Source organism: Astatotilapia calliptera, chromosome 7 (genome assembly GCF_900246225.1).
Source record: "Astatotilapia calliptera chromosome 7, fAstCal1.2, whole genome shotgun sequence".
NCBI lineage: Eukaryota > Metazoa > Chordata > Actinopteri > Cichliformes > Cichlidae > Astatotilapia > Astatotilapia calliptera.
The window spans coordinates 44,890,067-44,909,413 of NC_039308.1; the positions used below are offsets into that span (position 1 = coordinate 44,890,067).

Genomic DNA, 19,347 nt, shown 5'->3' on the forward strand with positions numbered 1-19,347 from the left:
TCACTTTTGTAGTCTTATGAATAATCCTTAATAATTCAGTGTGAATGCTGCCAATTTAAATGTTTTCTTTTCTTTTTTGCCATTTTTTTTTTTTAGAATTCATTACTCCCTAAATGTGGAAAACTGGATTTTTGCAAGATTTTGTATTGGTCAAATGATTACTTGAGTATCTAAATCTCACTCATATAGGCATTACCAAACAAAGTACTGTCAGGCTACTGCTGAGATAAGAGATGTTTAACTGGTGAAGCTCACCGTCCACTCGTACAGACACATTCTCATAAATCAATATGTATTTCAAACCCAAAGGCCATGCTCTTCTGCAAGGCTGAACATAGCTTCCATTAAACTCCTATATGCCTCAAAGTAAATTAGGCTTACCATGGACCAAAAACTGAACAGGTCTGGCCCTCTGAGAGCTGGATTTCTTTCCCTGTGCTGTCCACACACAAACACAAACAAGCCTCCACCTATAACCCAAATTTGCCATAACCAGCCAGCCTGAACTAACTTGACATCACTGATTGGTTATCTTTTATAGAATCTGATGGCTGCCTCTCTGTGACCCATTTTTTGTTATTCTGAGCAGGATGCACACATTGAGGCTTTGCTGTGCTGAAGTCCTGACTGTCTTGGGTGTAACTGATTTTATTTAACATGTTTTATCGATTCCAGACCTTTAAAGATGATAGTTTCCCGAGTACTGCAATTTCAAACCAAAACAGAGCTTTACACATAACCCTGCACTCACCTCTAAATAGAAACGATCCTTCTTTTTGGTCCTCACAAATAGCTGTGGACTCCCACTTTGTGTGTGTGTGGTGTGTTTGTATATGTGTGTCTTCCCGCCCCTTCACACTGTCCTCTCTCCTCCGGAGCACAGAGCCGCACAGAGACCCGACTGTGGCACGCTGCAGGTCTGCGTCCGTGTGCTTTTCTCTCTGTCGCTCTCTGGTGTTTGGTTCTTCCAGGAAGCAAACGGCTCACTGAGCATCCATTGCGAGGTTTCCCCCCCTTCTATTTCTTTTACACCGCTTTTTCACATGCCGCCGTTACAGCGCTGGGGGTAGGGGACGCACTGTGACCGACCAAGCAGCGATGAATATGGCGTTTATTGGGGACGCGGACCCCTTCACCGCTTCGATACCTGCCACCAAAGTTGAACTGACGGTCTCGTGCAGGTGAGTGCTGACCACTTTTGCTTCACTGCGTTGAGATGTACAAAACAATAAATATTCCTTTCACTGTGATATCTGCCCGGGAGTTCCGTGCAGGCTGCATAGTAGGGAATAAACCCAGCACAAACTCGCTTTGCGCTCGTTGTTTCAATTTGATTTGTTTGTACAGTGCGGTGTGGAGTCACGCCACTTTTCTCTTTATACGAGAGCAGTGGCAGGTGAATGATTATATATTGGATTTGTGCAGGAAGGCACGTTTTCTTGCGCGTCTGTTGCCAGTAGTTTTCCTGTGGATGAGCGCCGGATGGAGGTCAGAGTTGACATGTCTTTACACTGCTGTCACGTTTCCGAGTGAAGCTGCCACACGCAGAGCTGCAGAAATTTATGTTTGCGCCGAAACAAAGTGACCACCTCACCACGTCATCATCCTTACGAAATATTTATTTCATGTGGGAATTTCCTGCAGGGAGGACGGGTGGAGGATGCTGGAGCAGGCTGTTTGATTCGCGCTGTGGCAGTTTTACTACAGTGGACACGTCCAGTCAGCTTTTAAAAACACACCGACCATTTTCAGGCTGCTGCTTCTTACGTGGAAGGATTTGCTGTTTGTAATGATATGAAATATGCTATATCTGTCACTCTATCCATCCAATCATTTCTGCTCTCCGTGTATCATCTGGGGTCTCTCAGCAGGACTGTCAGGATTGTTGAGAAGATTAGGATTAAATTTAGATTCAATGAAATTTTAAAGTTGAGAAAGTAAGGTGTCATCATGGGTTTTGAGCTCTTGGATTTTTTTAAAAGCCAAGAAGACACATTTTAAATCCCATGACGCAATGAAAAGCAGCATGTGCTCTTCAATGACAAAAGTTTTTTTTAAATTGAAATATAGATCAGCGAGTAATTTTATGTTGATAGAATTGAATGTTTAGTGAACTACAAAGATCTACAGTACAGTGTGCTAATGCAGTGGATGGTAAAGCCCACTGTGTAAAGTGTCCAATCAAAGCAAAGCTTATGATTCACACATCACAGAATCTTTAAAATGGAGCAGAATGTGACTGAAGATTTACATAATAAAACAATCTGCATAAGCGCTAAATCGTTTAAGCCTCCTTTGAAGCATGAATTAAAAAGAATCAATCAATCAATTCAACACGATCAGTGCTGAATTGAAGCTGAATTTTTAATTTCTTTTTATTATGATCAAAGGTTCATTTGGTAACTTTTCAGGTGTGTGTGTGTGTGTGTGTGTGTGTGGGGGGGGGGGGGGGGGGGTGCATCCATTTTCTCTTCTTCAGTTTGTCGTCTGAATGTGTAAAATCAGTAACGTGTTTTGACACAATCTGGGGATTTTTAGTTATCCTGGTTTGTTTGCCCCTAAACTGAAGAGGCAGTCACGCCCCAAACAACTTTTCAATATCATAATGCTGTATAAGAGTAAGATAAGTGACAAGGAATTCAGGGCATGTCATAAAACATTTTATTTGATTTAGTCGGTCGTTCAGGTCTATGTTCAGGCTGAGATCATGTAGTCTTTAAATCTTTATTTCACTGCAAAACTTTAATTCTTGTAAACCTTATTTGAGACTTTTAATGAACAGAAGAACAAAGACTTTGGACTCATTTAAATTCCCGCTGACCTAAAATCTGCCAGCTGTTTATGCAGATGGAGCTTCTGTTGCTGTTTTAGTTCTAAGATAAAAGCTTTGCACAGCAAGTCAGCTTGGTAATGAACTTCATGATTTTGAGATCTGAACTTGTGAAGATATTTTGTGTTTGATTATGTATGTGTTTGTTTGTTTGTTTGTTTGTTTTAAGGGGAAAAAATGGCATCATAAAAGAAAAGCTCCCGCAAATTATGACTCATCTCCGCATTCTTATAAAAAGCTCTTTTTATTCATGCAAACATAATTTATGTGCTTTTCCTTATGCATATTCCTGACCGTGAAAAGGAGCGAGCAGTTATAGAAAATGGCATGGATGGAAAATGGACAAACTGCAGTGACATTTCTTTAATGCTTGCAAAGGCACTTTGAGTGACAGAGGCATTAGGTAATGCATTGTTTCTGTCACCACAAGCTTTCAAGCTTGTGGAGCCAAATGATAGACAAAATACACAAGTCACCTTTGACAAAATGAGTAAAGCTTCCAGGGAGCCAGTCGTGTATAGTGTTGGGATGTACAAGCTTTGCAGTTCACAACCAGCACAAAAATTATCCTAAAAAAGCTGTGCAATGGTGACGCATTAAACTGCACCACCTTTGGTTCGGGGCACTAACAACACTTGCAGTTTCATGTAGGCATTTGCTGTTATGTTTTTTCCTAATTGCAAAATTTCACCACTGTCTCATTGGAGCGTTAAACGAATTTTTAGGACTGACGACCAAAATCAAAAATAGATTCAGTTTTAGTGTCGTGTGTGTCAAAGAAAAAAGCCAAGTCCTGCATTGTAGGATTACTGCACTGCTTCATTGTTGTACACCAAACTGGCAGTCCTGGCATTTTCTTTTACCAAAGTTTGATATACTACATCATTTTGACACCGTTTTAGCTTGGTTTTCTTCTATGTTGATTTTAAAACAGGGGGAAAAAAACCTACAGAGACAGATTCCTTGGATGAACGCATGCATTTTGTCTGGTTCTCTGAGCAGCTGCCTTATATTGGACTGTGGCAGAAATCAAGAACAGAACACCTATCTGAATCAGGTTATAGCTTAATATTGTTTTACTGTTTTTGTTTGTTTTTTGGTTAAGTGGATATTGGCTGTTAAATGCATCTTTCGTGTGAAAATCTAGTCCAATAATTCACTGTACTAGTTCATTTTTTTTTTGACAGAACAAACATGCTTTAGCTTTTTGATCTGCCTGAGGTGAAACCATTAATAGCCACACCAAAACAAAATTTACCAGTCCTCAGCTTGTGGAGAGTGTGATTTTCCCACTTTTGTGTTGACGAAGCTACTGAAGCATTCAGCCCAGATAGAGTCCGTCGCTGAGTGAAAGCTCCCTCACTCAATAAATCCAAACCGTCTCCGGACCCGTCACATGTGCAGTGAAGCAGCAGAAGTGACAGATTGATTAACTCAAGACAAATATGGTGTGTTAGTGAGAAGAAAACCCCCGCACAGCCATTTGCCTGAGTTTCCTCACTCATGATCACGAGGCCTTGATGACACAAACACAAGTCAGTGGAGTTTAATTCTGTGCGTGGACAGTAGACAGTGAGCGTGGCGAGTCTGTAGAGCTGCACAGGCAAATGAACCTTGCAGACAGTTGGGCGTTTTGGGAAGTGTTTGTAGGGAATGATGTTGGTGTTCGCGTCAGCTCGGCTGTCTTGTGATCTGAGTGGTCCACAGCGGAGAGATAGTCATGACCTTTGGGCACAAAAGCTCCGAAGTGTATCCCTTTGAAGAATTGACGTGCTCTGTGTAGCTGTATTGAAGCCGGACGCCGACCTGCTGAGAGGCTGGTCGATGTGTCACAGCTGATGTTGCACTTTCCACGAGGAAGGTGAAGAAAGAGACAGAAAGAGTTAGTGGAGCAGGGAAGGAAACTATAGCGTGCAGGTTTCTTAGATTTCTTTTGTTTTAGTTCTAAATACAAATGGCTTAAAACAAAAATAACTAGGTTTCTCTGGCTTTTATGAGAAGTGAAATAGTGTTGTTGTTTTTTCTCCAGTAAATTTAATGTCATTGGGAAGCACAGTTCAAGATTACTCAGCACCTGATGAAAGTGCAATCATCTGATTGGCTGCCTCTCGCAAACAGGTTTGAAATAGCAGGAGGGTGGAGCTTCTCTGCTTACAGCAGGAGCTCTGTGTCTGAAATGACCATATTAGGAATTTCCAGTGTCACCAACATCATAAAGAGGCAACAATAGAACAAAATGTGTGAAACAGTTTGAAACTTAAACTTTTGGCTGACAGGGATTTCTTTTATGCTGAATCCATTATTTTAAATGTTGTATTTAATATCAACATCCACCATAGTAACAGTAGCTGTATGACAGAAAACAGAGAAAAGTACAGCAGGTCCCCTTTAAAGCCTCTGTGTATGCTTTAAAAAGAAGCAATTTCTGGTACTGGTACTCAAATAACAGTAGCTTTCACTACCACTCTCACCCCAGGAGCCTGAGAAGAATGATGTGAAAGCAAAGAACACGCTGCGCTATTTTTCTTCAGTACGACTGTCTCATTTTCCACATACATAAACATGTAATCACACCAGCATTTTACACATTGAGGCTTTAAAGCTAGATAATGACTCCTTCACCGGAAGGCTCAGAATGGTACAGTCTCTGAAGATAAATTGTGGTTGGTGCTCTCGCTGTGGAGTCTGCAGAGATCTCCAACTGGTGCTGTGTTCTGCCAACAATTTAAACTCCTCTGTAATTACAAGAAAGAAAGCATGGCTGTAGTGAGGCTCATTTAGCAAACTAAAAGATGACACGTTTATTTGTCTGGTAACAGTGGAGCTTGATCTTTGTGTAGCACAGCTGATTGGGGCTGGTTAAAGAAATTAGACGAGGATAAATTAAAATCATTTGGTCCGGTAGAAATGAAGCTGACTGGTTTGACTGTGAATTACCTGTTAACCAGTTGGGGCTAATGATTAGAGCTAACATACAAAATGCTTTACGTCGTTGAAATATTATTTAGACATTTTGAGATTGCAGCAAAGCACCTAAGAAACAAGTTAAAAATATTAAAACATTTCAATTACATAAGATAAAAAATGTATAATTTGACCTTGACATATACAAAATGAAAAAGGCCAATTTATTTTGTATCAATATACCATCTTTCAACTTTGATAGTAAAATAAAACAGGACCAAAAAGGTACACAGTAGCCACAAAGTACAAGATAGCAGCGACATTGCTGCTGAAGATCAATCCGGTCGTTAAGTTTGACGTCACTAGCCGTGTCTGGGCCTAAACTCTGCTGCTGGTCCATATATCAAACGATCACTATGGCATTACTGAGCGTTGAAAAACTGTCTAAAGTCTTTCATCTTTAATAAAATGATCAGCGTTCTGCTCTACCAGGTGTAACAATTGAGTATAACATCCAGGCATCCATGAAAACGAAATTTATGACATTTAACAGAGTTAGAAGTTAGCAGGAAGTTAGCTCGCTAGCTTCTATCTAAATACAATATAGCATGTCCTGACTGCGGGGTTTTGGAAACAAATTAAAACGTACAGCTCTGTTATCACTTCCAACATATATGAAGACAGAAAACTAAACAGCAGTGACGTTTGTAGGGTTACTGAAGTTTGGCTAGCTGGTATATAATGATGTGCTACGTGACCGCTAGCGACACAGCTATGTTAGCATAATATAAACAAGCTAACTTTTTTTCCACTGGATAAAAGTTAACGTGAGTGTTCTCGGTGGTCAGGAACAAATGTAATCGCATGGCAGGATGCTGTAAAAGGACCAAACTTCAGCCAGGAGAACAACTGAGATAATCCATCCACAATACGAGGTTAGTCATTCATATACTGCTGCATGGGCTGGGCTGTAGTTACATCCTAAGGTTTTAAAAACTGAGCTTAAATAAATGATTAGCGGTAATAAAAGCCGAGGAAGGTCAACAGTGATCACTGACTGTTTTAGGAGCCTTTTGAGATTAAATAGAAGAAAATACATAGCATTAAACATGTTAACAACACAAAAGCCATATTAAACGCAGACTACTTTAGGCCCGGAAATAGGATTCGCCACGTCATCACTTAAGGACCGGATAGGGGCTTCAGCTGCCTGCTAGGATATGAATGTTCTGTGGTTTTCACAAACTGGGAAAAGCTACCAGAGAAAACAGAAGCGCTGGTCTTCATTGTTTAGTTATGCATTATAATGTTCATTTACCCAGGAAATATCATAGATATCTAAATGTCAGTGGTGTGACTACACTGTATTCTACTTTGTATAATCACCATTTAGTTTACTTAACAATGAAAAGTTGCGTAAAATTATAGCTTGCCCACTTCAAATAACATCAGATCAAATGGAATGTGTTTACTATACAGTAATTACAATTTTCAAAGTCCAAAAAATGTCTGAAAAAAACTGATTCAAATACAGACTAAAAGCCCAGGACTTAGTAAGCAATAAGCAAATAGTATCACATGAAGAAATAGAAAGATCAATATGGGGTTTTTTTGTAGCTTTTTTGTATAACCAATAAAGCTTTTTCCATTATAAAAGAACTGCACACAGTAGCAGGATCTCCAACTCTCACAGGTTATTTGCACATTGTTTCACAATCTAATCACAGGGCTAAAATGATTAAAAACAACAAAGAAAGTGTTGTCATGAGGGGGAGTATTTTCAAAGCAGCAAAGCTCTTTGTGGCTGTGCACACTCTTACTGTATAATGAGGTGCTAAAATTCCTTCGTTACAGTTTATGTAATTGATCATGTTTTGTACTTTTTGTTTCAGTACCCGTTATTGCATACATTTCCACTACTGTTGTTTCCTCTTAATTGCTGCTTAGATCCACTGATTGCTAGTTAGCTCTAAAGAATTACTATTAAATCTTTAGTTCAAATAAAACTCTAATGAAGCTAAATGAAATGAAATCCGGCTAAGCTAATGTCATGTTTCCCCTCTGCTTCACTTCATCCTGCTTTACCTTGTTTCTTTGCTCCGTTCCACCTAAATTGTGAAGGATTTAGGGAGCAAAGAGCACAAAGCCAACAGATCAAGTTGGTCTCAGGTGGCGAGTCCTAAACGCAGGAAGGGTCGTGCTGGGTGGCTGCATTAATGAGTTTTCTGAAGCAGTCATTTGGTCTAATGAAGGCACCAGACAGCTGTCGGCTCTCAGAGGTAACCAGCTTTACCTGGTTACCTCTGAGAGCCGACATGCCTCCATCACATTACTAACCATCCCCCTCCCTCCCCCCACCTTTGTTCCTCTGCTTTCATCTTTTCCACAGCCACTTTCCTGCATCTGCGTGATTGCTGTGGACAGATTTGAAGACATCATGTTGATTAGTGTCCAGTATTTGATGCCTTTCTACTGAGCGCAATAGAGGATTTTTATGCAGATTTATGCAGTATTCTAAGTTCTAAGAAGCATTACTTCCAGGCTTTAAATATTAAATACATTATATGGTATTTATTGCTAAAATCCATTAAAAGTCCTCTTCAGATAATATACAGATATGCACCTGTATCTATGGACTGCGTTGTTAAAGTGCGTGTATGACTGTCTCTTTGTTCTTAGATGATAAAAAGATTATGGCAGCGATGAAGAGGATGACCAGATCGGTGATCACAGACCAAATAAGACAAAAAACTAGAGATGTCGCCATTAACTGGCCAGGGACTGGAACTGTTGGGTTTTCAGAATTCCCTGATGGCTCTATGACCGATTGGCCAACCTCACATCTGTCTAATTGTGACTTGGACCCATTCATGTTTGTGCAACATGCAGTCGCACAAATGCTTATCGCCACAAGCTAACATGTTGTTATGTCGTGGGAGTTCCTCACTGTAAATGACGACACAGCGTTTGCAGGAGAGCCATCACAAAATCTTTATAATAACAAACCTAATCAGACACTTATGCCACCCTCGCCCCGCTGAACAGGGCTAATAAATGCAAACAGACTAAAGCTAAAGCTGTCCAGAGCTCAGAGCCAGCCGCAAGACGAGAGTCTGGGTATGAAAAAGATCAAAAAGCTTGTTTGAGGAAACATTGTGGAGAAAAAGGTCGATGTCGTGTTATCTGGGGAAGCAATAAAAGCAATTAAAAATCATGTTAGTAACACTGAAATTTGTTTTGTTATATAAGCATGAGCCTGTTTTAGTTAAAAATGTCAAGTAAAGGTGAGAAGCAACTCATTTTCATTTAATTATTTCTATTTGTAATTATTTCTATTTTCATGTTTATTTTCAGTGAGAAAAGATCCTGAAAGAAAACTGTAAAATTTCATTTCTTTTATTATGAAAACAAAATTTTGCATTGTAGAAAAGTTTTTTTGCTTGTATTTTCTGTCAATTCTAGTTTCTCGGAAGAAAATTGGTGTTGGCAGGTCACACTTAGGAAAAAAATAAAGAATCGGATAAAAAAAACAAAACTGCAATCAATGTAGCTGCATATATCAATAATTTATCAATTATTGTATTTATTTTATTTTTTGTCAAAAAGTCTATTCAAAAACCTGAAAAGGTTTCAGTTTACTTTGAAACAGGAAAACAGAAAATCAGTCCTCACAGTGGCATCCTCAGCTGGGTCTGAATATTTTGGTATTTTTGCTTAAAAATGACCTATAATCCTTAAAATGATTGCACATTAATATTCCGTTGATTGTCTCAATGGTTATTCAACAAATCGGCGGAGCTCTTCACAAAAACGGATACTCTTTCTCGACCAGTCTTAGAAACAAGTGTTGCTAAGTGCACCGAATGACCCGATTCAGTCGCTTGAATACAGATTCTTTGGCAGATTCATCATAAGCTATTATCAAAAATATATGGGCTAAAAATAGAATATGATGTAGCATGTGTGTAATGTAATTATGCAAATGACATTTAGAGGTTCTGGTGCAGCCTATAAAAAATGTCAGTACAATTAACATATAACCTCAGATTAATGTTTAGCTCCTGATTAAACTGCTGGAATCTTTGGGCTTTAAAAAACACAAAAACAAAAGTACAAATCGTACCTGAGAGGACATAAAACTTGACATTTCACAGCAGATTCACAAGAACTTGAAGGCATAAATCTTTGTAGTACCTGCCACATAGGTTCTGACCTTCACTCGAAGGAAATTTACCAGGACTTTGATCAAAAATGTAACCATCTTTTTTAAGTAGGGTGCTGTCATGGCAGCAGCTATTCTATTATATCTTGTCATAAATGACAAGGGAACCAGTTGAAATGCATAGTTCAGCTTACAAAAGTCCACAGCAGGAATGCACGCATATTGGATTGTGGTAGCAACATTCCTGCATTATTACTGGACTGAAGCTGGTTTGAAGCCGCCTCATTGGAGATATAAATGCCACCTTCTAATTGCATTAAAAAGACTGTTATCTTTGACCCCCCAAAAATCAGTTTCTCACCATTAGAGAAACTGTACTTTCACTAAAAGACATTAATAAGAGCATTGACCATGTTCTTCAGACTCATAAGTCATAGGTTAATTGTATCTTCCATCTATCATCTATAACACTCTTGTTTAATACTGGATCAATTTGTCATCTGAATTTAGGTTCCACCTTTGAACAGAGAGAGAAAATAGTTTGTTTGAAAAGTCTGGGTCCATATTAAACTGTTTTTCTTACCCACCTGTCTGGCCTGACATCCTGCCTACACCGAAGCTCTATAAAAATCTCACCTTTTATTTTGCTCCTTCTATGATCCACCGCACTCAAGTGTAGCTATGGCCCATAGGTTGTGCAAACAAACTCTGGGATCCTTAAGGATGGTCATTATAGAGGATTTATCATTCGTAGCAAGCAAAATATGCTTTGCTTGCTTTATAATAGCCATTAAAAATCTCCTTCTGTAACAATAGGAGCTTAAAGTGAAAGTATTGTGAGACTTACTAATCTTTAGTTTGTAAAAAGCGTTCTCTTTAGTGGTAGCTCAACATTTAAAATATTAATAATGAAGCACACAACAAGGGAATTTTGTACCAGAAGAGCTTTTTTTAAAGGCATTAATTTCATTTATAACCCTATTACTATATAATAACTAATAATCGTTTGACTTTTGAACATAACAAGAAATCGGACTTTTGTCCCCAGTTGCCTGCACTGAAAACATATGAAGAAGAAATCGTTTCATAGCAAAGATAAGAGGAATGTCATTGTTCCAAAGCATTGTATGTTCACCTGAGGGGAATTTTCCTCTTATATGATTTAACATCAGAAGAAGAAGAGGATGGATGGAACTTTGTAGTTCACATAAATATTTAAACTATGACAATGCAACACCATAGTTACAGTTTCAAATTTTACATAATTTCTTTAACACCTATTATTGTAATTATGTCATACAACTAACACAGACTACTCAAATTGTGGCTTCTTTTCGTAAAGCAGGACTCTCGTGGTTCATTATTGGGTGAACATCAGTTTCCCTTGAAGATACAAACCCCCCTCCCACTCAGAATCTGAGAAAATCGTTCATAGTTAAGAGAGTTTCTCAGGTGTTTCAAGGCTAAACTGATCAAACCAGCCGAGTAATCTCTGTAGCTTCGATTGACTGTATTGATCTGGAGTTATCCTCCTAGCAGCTTGTGCTGTTGGTTACAGCATCTTTCGTGGGAACTTCTTCATTAACTGATGTTACGGCTCTGCAGACGACTGCTGCTGCTCCGAACAACACTCCACACTCTTGGAAGGCAGATGTCAAGCTCGTGTGCTTGCGTGAGGTTACGCTGTAAAAGTAACCACCCACTCCACAGTTGCATGGTATCTGACTTTAAGACAGGGGTCGGCAACCCTAGGCATGCGTGCCACAGCTGGCACGCGAAGGGTTAACTGATGGCACGACCATAGCTGGACTGGCCATCCGGCATTTGCTCGGTGGGCCGATGGTGATTTTTCGTTTTCATGGGCCGATGATTTTTTTTTATTTTTTTTGTAACGGTATAAACAATGAAAGGTGGTGGATTGGCCAAATGCTGGTCGGTGTGTAAAAATAACTCAGTTGTTTGGTGGTGGCTGTGGCGGAGCTTCCACAGATTCAGTAACATTAGCAAGTGGTGGAGGCCAGCAGGTGGATGAGAGAAAGGGGAGGCAGGAGGAGAGCCCCGAGGCAGCCGCCGAGTGTCAGGTGAACTGAACTTCAGGTAAGAAGTTAAGACCTGCAGTCTGTCTGGGTCAGATATAAACCAAGTTTAGGTGGAGTTTATTTTCGTTGTGCTGACTTTTTACCGTCAGTTACAATAACTTATACTGCGTACTAGCTAGCATGACAGAGTTTCTATACAGCTGGGTGGGTGCTTTGATGTTATTGATAGTGAACTTTATTTTATTCATAAGGTTAGTTAGTAGAGTTGCCGACTGTCCTGTAAAAAACGGAATCGTCTGGTATTCAGAGAAAATATTACGTGTTTCATATTGAGCCGAAAAGGAACACAGTTTGTCCCGGACTTCAGCTACAATGAAAACGACACAAAGCTGGAGTTTTTCTGCATCTTTAAGCCGCACAGCTGCCTCTTCTTCTCTCATTCTCTCTCTCTCCCTCTCCTGTTGCTACTTCAATCATGAAACTGATCAATGATCAGCTGATCGGCTTTTCTCTCTTGTTTGTTTATCGCCCACTTTGCGCCAGAAAGAGGAAACCAGCAGATGTTGCGCTAAACAACAACAGCACGTTTAAGCTTGATCAACTGTTGTTAGAATTTATTTAATATTACTTTAGTATCAGCTGATGTTTGCTGGAGCCACAGCTGTAAAAGCTGCTGGTCATGATGTTGGTTTGGATATGTGATGAGAGGGAAACATGAAGATGAAACCAGGAGATGTCCTTACTGAATCATCAGAGCTGTGATGGAGAAACAGGTTTACCTTTTAGTTAACATGAATGAGTTGAAGGGAAGTTGTGAACTGTTTCTGAGAGACAAATAACACCAGGATCCTTTTCTAAGTAGCTGACAGCTGGTAACTGTGCAGGGGTGGGTCTAGCAAGATGTTGCCAGGGGTTCATGTAGGGCATTAACAGGGAAGGGGGGCACAAAGAAATACTTTCTTATTCTCATTTAAAATGTCTGGTTTTTATTAAATAATTATCTGAAGCTTACAATCAAAGTTTTTATCTGACGTAAAATGTATAAAAATCATACATATACCGACAAGACTGTACATCACTGTCACAACAGCATTTGTTTTCATTCAAAGGCTTTATGGCTTTAATACCTGGTGGGCCGGTCTCTAGTCAAAATGCCCGGGCCGATTTTTTGTCCCAGTCCAGCCCTGGGCACGACAATCTGAGAAGGTGCATTAAAAAATACATGGCCGCAAATGAGCAAATTCGCTCGCATACACATTAGTTGTGCCGCGACTTAATGACGGTATCTTAGCTAACAACCCCAACTGCCAGATTCAACTTGTAATTGGCTAAAAATCACTTCGCCTATCGGTGAGAAGGACGTTGTTAGCTTTCTACATTCCGACACTTCAGAAGCTTCAGGAGCTTTCCGCTCAGCACAGCATCAGCACCACAGAAATACACGGATACATTCGTAGACTCGAGACAGAATTCACAATGCGTTTTCAGGACTTTCAGGTGTATGGACCAATGTTTCTTTTCTGATCAAACCAGAAAGCTTTAATGAACAGCTAGATTTGTTTCGCATTAACTGGCTGAGTTAATGCCAGTTAATGCAACATTGAAGCAGCTGGAATCCACAGCTGTGCGTGTTCATGGAGCTGCATTTTCACCTGCTGGACATCACTACCTGACAAGTTTAACTGTCTTCAGAACATTGCAGAGGCCTTATTGACAGTATCTCATGTTGTGACAGCCCTGTGGTCTCTCAAACTCTACGTGTACTTTTCTACTGAATTTGAGCAAGTTTTTATTTTGTTACTGTATCTGTTTATCATCTGTATCCTTAATATTAACCCCAAGAATCTTGTCGAAACTAAGGAACCATCATTTGAAGGTGAATAATAAGCAGATAAACTATCAGACTTTGTGGGAACGGGCTCTTCCTGAGGAGAGGAAGGTTTTCCACATTGCCCTGTGAACACTTTCACCATTTTATACGCTTTAAATATGGTAGAAATTGTTTACTTTGCTTTTAAAAAAACCCCCAACATCATTTGTGGTTAGAAATGCACGTGTGTCATTAGAAAAAGAATACTGGCTGATTTCCCCAGGCTAGCACTCTCACTGCTGAAGGAAAATGTAATCTCAGATGCTCTCAAAAGATGGAAGTCCCCCATCCCACCCGCACATGCAGGTATTTAAAGCTCCAGCTGCCATGTTTAGGTGCCTGTTACATAACTGGCGGGATTTCAAATGTAATTCTGGTGTTGAAGAGGGACTGCTAGCGTAAATGTTTGATGAACAACGAGGCACTCTGTTTTGACCACCCAGATGTTTGCAAGGCTGCCTGTGCAGGAAAGGGCTTTTTAAAGAGTCCCCCCTCTCTCTGAGGGGCAGGTGGAAGCCCTCGGGTGTGTATGACTCATAGGGAGGTTACCGTATCCATAGAAGTGTGTGTATGTCTGCCTACACACACACACACACACACACACACACACACACACACACACACACACACACACACACACACACACACACACACACACACACACACACACACACCACTTGGTGCTGTCTTTAGACTCTTGAGACACTCTGTTTTTTTCTGCTGCTTTTTTTTCTTCACTGCATCTTGTTTCCTGCCTCCACGCGTACTCCTCTGGGAGACAATCGGGTATACTATCCTCTTTATTGGACATTTATCTCATTTGGCAGGTGAAGTTGCCCACTTCTCACTCCTACGCAATCTTCCAGACTATCTGCCAGTCATAAAATACATCCCCGATATGACTAGGCTCAGTTCCATCGCTTATTGTCATTTATTTAACATCTCAAAGCTCTCAAAGGGCCAATGGGCATGCCCTGACAGAGAAGCAGCAGAGCGTAGCGTTTTACCATCTGGGTAGCAGTGGGATTAGCACAACACGAGTGCCTGATCTAGATACATCACTAGCCATCAATGGCTTCAAGTCACTCGCTGCTTGTCACACAGGACAGGATGGGCGACTGAGTGCTTACCCTGCAGCTAGCCCTTCAACTTTTGTTCCCTGTGAGCCGTGCACAATATGGACAAAGTCGTGCTGCTGTGATTATCACAGTTTAAATTCATACACCACACAGCCTTCTTTTAAAGAGTCTAAATCTGATTTTTGTTTCTTACGCACACGTTACAGTTGACCTCAACAATCATGCTATGACTCAGTTCAGCTTTAGTTCTTGTCAGTAATAATAGATTTCAGTGATGACCATTTCATAGTGGATCATGACCTCAAAAGCCTGTTAAAAACTTCTTTTTTTTTCTTTTCACAGCCTGAGACAGCACAAACGCTTGAGCTCATCATCCTTTTAAATCTGTCTGTAGGTGTGACTTGTTTTGTATTTATTTTTGTCTCCTATTGTATATTTGCCAGTCCCCACACTTTAGAAATGTGTAGTATTTCATTGCTCTAATTCTCTGCTAATTACAAGCTATTATTGATTTTTAAACTATGTTTTTCTTTTAAAATGCAGATAACATAATCCCATCCAACAAACCCGGTTGTTTGCTATAGACAAAAGTGTTAATCTGTCTGTGTCTCTTTGTTACACTGACTCTTGGTTTTAGATTGTACATTTGTGGGTTTTTTTCTTCTGATCATGCGAGTATTGAGCCCACATTATGCAAAAAATTGTCCAGTTTGAGAATAGAGTCGAAATTTTGAGATCAAACTCAAAAGGTTTTTCTGCAAATAAATTCAATATACCAAAAAGTCGAAATGTGGGGATCAAGTTGTTGTTCCCACGGCTGTTATACTCTCTGTGAAATGCTACAAAATACTTCAAATTTGGTTTTAGTAATAAGGAAATATTTCTCTTTTGTGCAAAGTCAGAAATGCTTTGATGCGACGATTACAGCCTCATGCCGTAAAGATGCAGTATGTTGTATCACAACACGCAGTAAGAGAGCTCTACACAAAGACTTTTGCATAATAACTTGACTTTATTCTGAAAATATTGTTCATAAAAAGCCAAGTAAACTTACGCATTACCAAGAATCTGAGTTACATTTAGTGCAAGACACTGGAAACTGGGTGGTTCTGTAAAATACTGTTGACCAGGCTACTCGTACTATTTAGCCTTTCTGGTTTGCTCAATGAAAGCTTTATGAAGTTCTAATGTAACATTTGGCAGGAGTACAAGCTGAGGGAATAAGCGAAGGGTTTGTTTTAGCCCCTTGGGTTGTTGTTGGACTTCTGACTACCTCCTCCTGAGACCTCAGGACACTGTGAAGCAACTGACACACAGTTAAAACCACAAATGCTCCACCTCTGCTGACGTAACACGCCAGGTCTCCCTATCCTTATTCTGAGCTCGAGCTGCTTCTTGATTTCCTCATACACAGGTCTTAGGCATCTGCAACTTGTCATCTTCATTTGAATATTTAATTCCTTCAGAGCTGTCTTACTGTGGGATATCTCAGAAGCGCCGAGCATCTGCTTCGTGATGGAGCTCTTCGGTGCATTTATCCGTGCCCGTGCAGTGCTGGGAATGTCATGTAAATTTGATGGCAGCTTCCACAGTTGCTTCTGGCACTCCGGGAGAGTGCAAAAAAGTGAAAAATGCATCTTCTTTTCTGCTGCTTTTCCTGTATGTTTAAAATATAAATGGGCTGCACTTCAAGCTTGATTTGTACCGCTGCAGTGTGACTGGGTGAAATGGCTTTTGTTAATCAAGTCGTCGGAGGATTCTGAGAAAACCAGTTGTCGGGGTCAGAATGGGAGCTAATTAAGGAAAATTTAATGATGTAATAAATTTGTAGTTGCTCTTTATTTGTTGAAGTAGGACAGCTGAGTAATTAATTTTTTACGTTAATGGAAGTCTTTGTTTTCTTTCTCTCTCTGTCTTTCTCTTTTCTTTAGGAACCTGCTGGATAGAGACACGTTCTCCAAGTCAGATCCAAGTAAGCTTGTCTCTTATCACTCTCTCTGTGACACACATGTGCACACAAACAGATCAGTGCAACAGCTCCCAGTAGACCTAACACAAATCCACAGACACATATATATGCGCACTCTCTCATGCACGTGTACAGGTGGATTTTAAATTCTACAGGCAAACAGACACAACCGCAGACAAACATCCACCACATGCAGGCAGATTTGGTACTGTGCAAACACAGCTTGCATGCACTACACATGGACACACACACTCTGCCTCGCCTGTGTGAATCAGTAGACATTTGCATATGTCAGGGGTCGTATTCGTCACTGTTCTCTGCTCCCAGTGTGAGTGAGGGGAACCAGATCATCTTCACACACAAACCAGCCGCTTCCCTCCTACAGATTAAACGGCACACATACACACTCCTCACTCACTTGATAGCAGGGGTTCAATTTGGCAACTGGTCCAGTGGTTTTTAAAGGCCCAGTGTGCAATCCAACAGCAATTTGCCTCAGTAGACGGACATTAAGAGCAGGATGAGAAGTCCATTTATTAAAAAAATTTTTTAATAAATGGACTTCTCATTTCAAAGAAGGGTTTTATGTTTAGGCAAACTGTTAACACACAGGCTCTCTATCAGAACTTCATTCTTTTCTGTTACTGATTGAAATGAATTGTCACATCAACACCAGTGAAAACAAGATAACCAAACAGACACGCTGCTTCAAAAATGGAAATTAATGTTGGTGGTATTTGTTCTTCATATCTCATACACTGTCACATTTGAACCCAGAGTCCTTCTATGGTGCATTTATAATATTAACGAATAGCAGGAATACAGGCATCATCTTCAGATGTACCTATAGAATTTTTAATTGGGGGAAAAACAGGCTTGGTTTTCTTAAATAAGTACTGCAGTGCATTTTTGTTATTTAGAGAAGACGAGCAATGTTGGTACAATTGCATCTTCCTATTTTGAAGTTTGGTGGGGGGGCTAAAACTATTGTTATATCAAGAAAATCAAAGCAATTCCTGTAAAATTTGGGGAAAACAAACAAAAGGAAGATATGAGCAAATGCTGGTTTGACCCTTCAATAAGCTTGTCTACATAGGGTTAGAGACCACAGGGTTAGATACCAGTCGGCAACCCCCAGCACAACCCAGTATCGTGGCCCACCGGCATGCAGAATCTGCATCAAACTGCAGTACCAGCAGCGGTGAATGTTTTATGTTAAGTCAATATGAAAATAATGGCAGGAAAACATAAGAGACGATTAAGCCAGGTGGTTAAAATGTAAATATTAACCACAAGCATAATCGTTTGTGGCACAGAAGGACCCTGGAACCTACTTCATACTTTCCTTAGTCACGGCTGCTTGGCTATTGTTCCAATCTTGCTCTAAAAAATTTAAAAAAAAAAGATTTCTCTTACTTTTTTATTTTTTCTATCAATTGATATCAGTATCAATTTTCCTCTGTATCAACTGGCACTGGTATCAAGTTTGAAATTCTTGTATTGTGACATCCTTGATAGGGGACGAATGGGGTTGTTGCTGTGAAAAGTGAATCCAAAGAGGAAGCACCTTAAATTTGGATTCTTTGTAACGGCTAGCTAGAGGTGACACCTCTGTTTTCAAAAAGAAGTCAGATTGCACAGAAGTCCAAGGAACAGACCAGTTTGGTTCCCTTGATCTCAGTCGAAGCTTGATGGTCTCATTCACTAGTTCCAAGTCTCCTTAAATATAACGTTTGTTTTTTAAATGATGTCTAATTTTAAAATCAAATACACAAGCAGAGTATGATTTAAGGCATTTCTGCTTTGACTGACAGTTGGATTAACAAATATGCATTTAATGACATTTACAAATCATCAAATGCAGATGGAAATGACTTGTTGATGATTGTTGTGATGGCCCATAATGGAAAGAATTGACAATATGTGATTCTAAACAATATCTGAGAAACTCAATAGCTTTGTTTGTCCTAAACACTGTGTACAGATCCTCTCATAGACAGACACATGTGCTCAGACAGGCTTAGGGATTGTAATGCATTTCCTTGTTGTTTTCATCTGTCATTCCTACTTTGTTTTCACCAGCAAACTGTGACACTCATGCCTGTTAACAGCCCGCTAAAAATAACCACGATTGAAGAAAAAAAAAAAAAAAACCTCCACATTTACATGACATCTTAAAAGTTAAAATCATTTTTTAACTTCTGATCATCCGTGGTTTGTTTATCCTTCGTTTCTTTAGCTGAATTTCCTAAATATTAGCACTTTAGCACCTGAGCACTGCACAGCAAGCACTAGCATTTCTCCTTGGTTGGTGGTGTGTGAACCCATAATTGATGAGCTTCCAGAATTGCGGATTGGACCTTTAAATGTCAGATAGTGAGAAAGGAGGATGAGCATCCCTGCGTTTATGCAAGGAGGCACTTGTGCTGCGTCCATGTCTCTGCTCTGCTGACAGCACTGGCCCCAGTCACACAGCATTAGACCGCATCGGCAG

The 19,347-nt window shown here is 39.9% G+C and overlaps 1 protein-coding gene across 1 annotated transcript in view; it reads left to right on the forward strand.

The window, feature by feature from the left end:
* Positions 1 to 873: 873 nt before the first annotated feature.
* Positions 874 to 19,347, forward strand: part of LOC113026354 (copine-8-like) — an 85,627-nt gene continuing 67,153 nt past the window's right edge. Inside the window, exons 1-2 of the mRNA XM_026175045.1 lie at positions 874 to 1,181; positions 16,816 to 16,856. Coding sequence (XP_026030830.1) covers positions 1,099 to 1,181; positions 16,816 to 16,856 — 124 coding nt within the window. The 5' untranslated portion in view covers positions 874 to 1,098. The remainder of the gene's footprint in view (positions 1,182 to 16,815; positions 16,857 to 19,347) is intronic.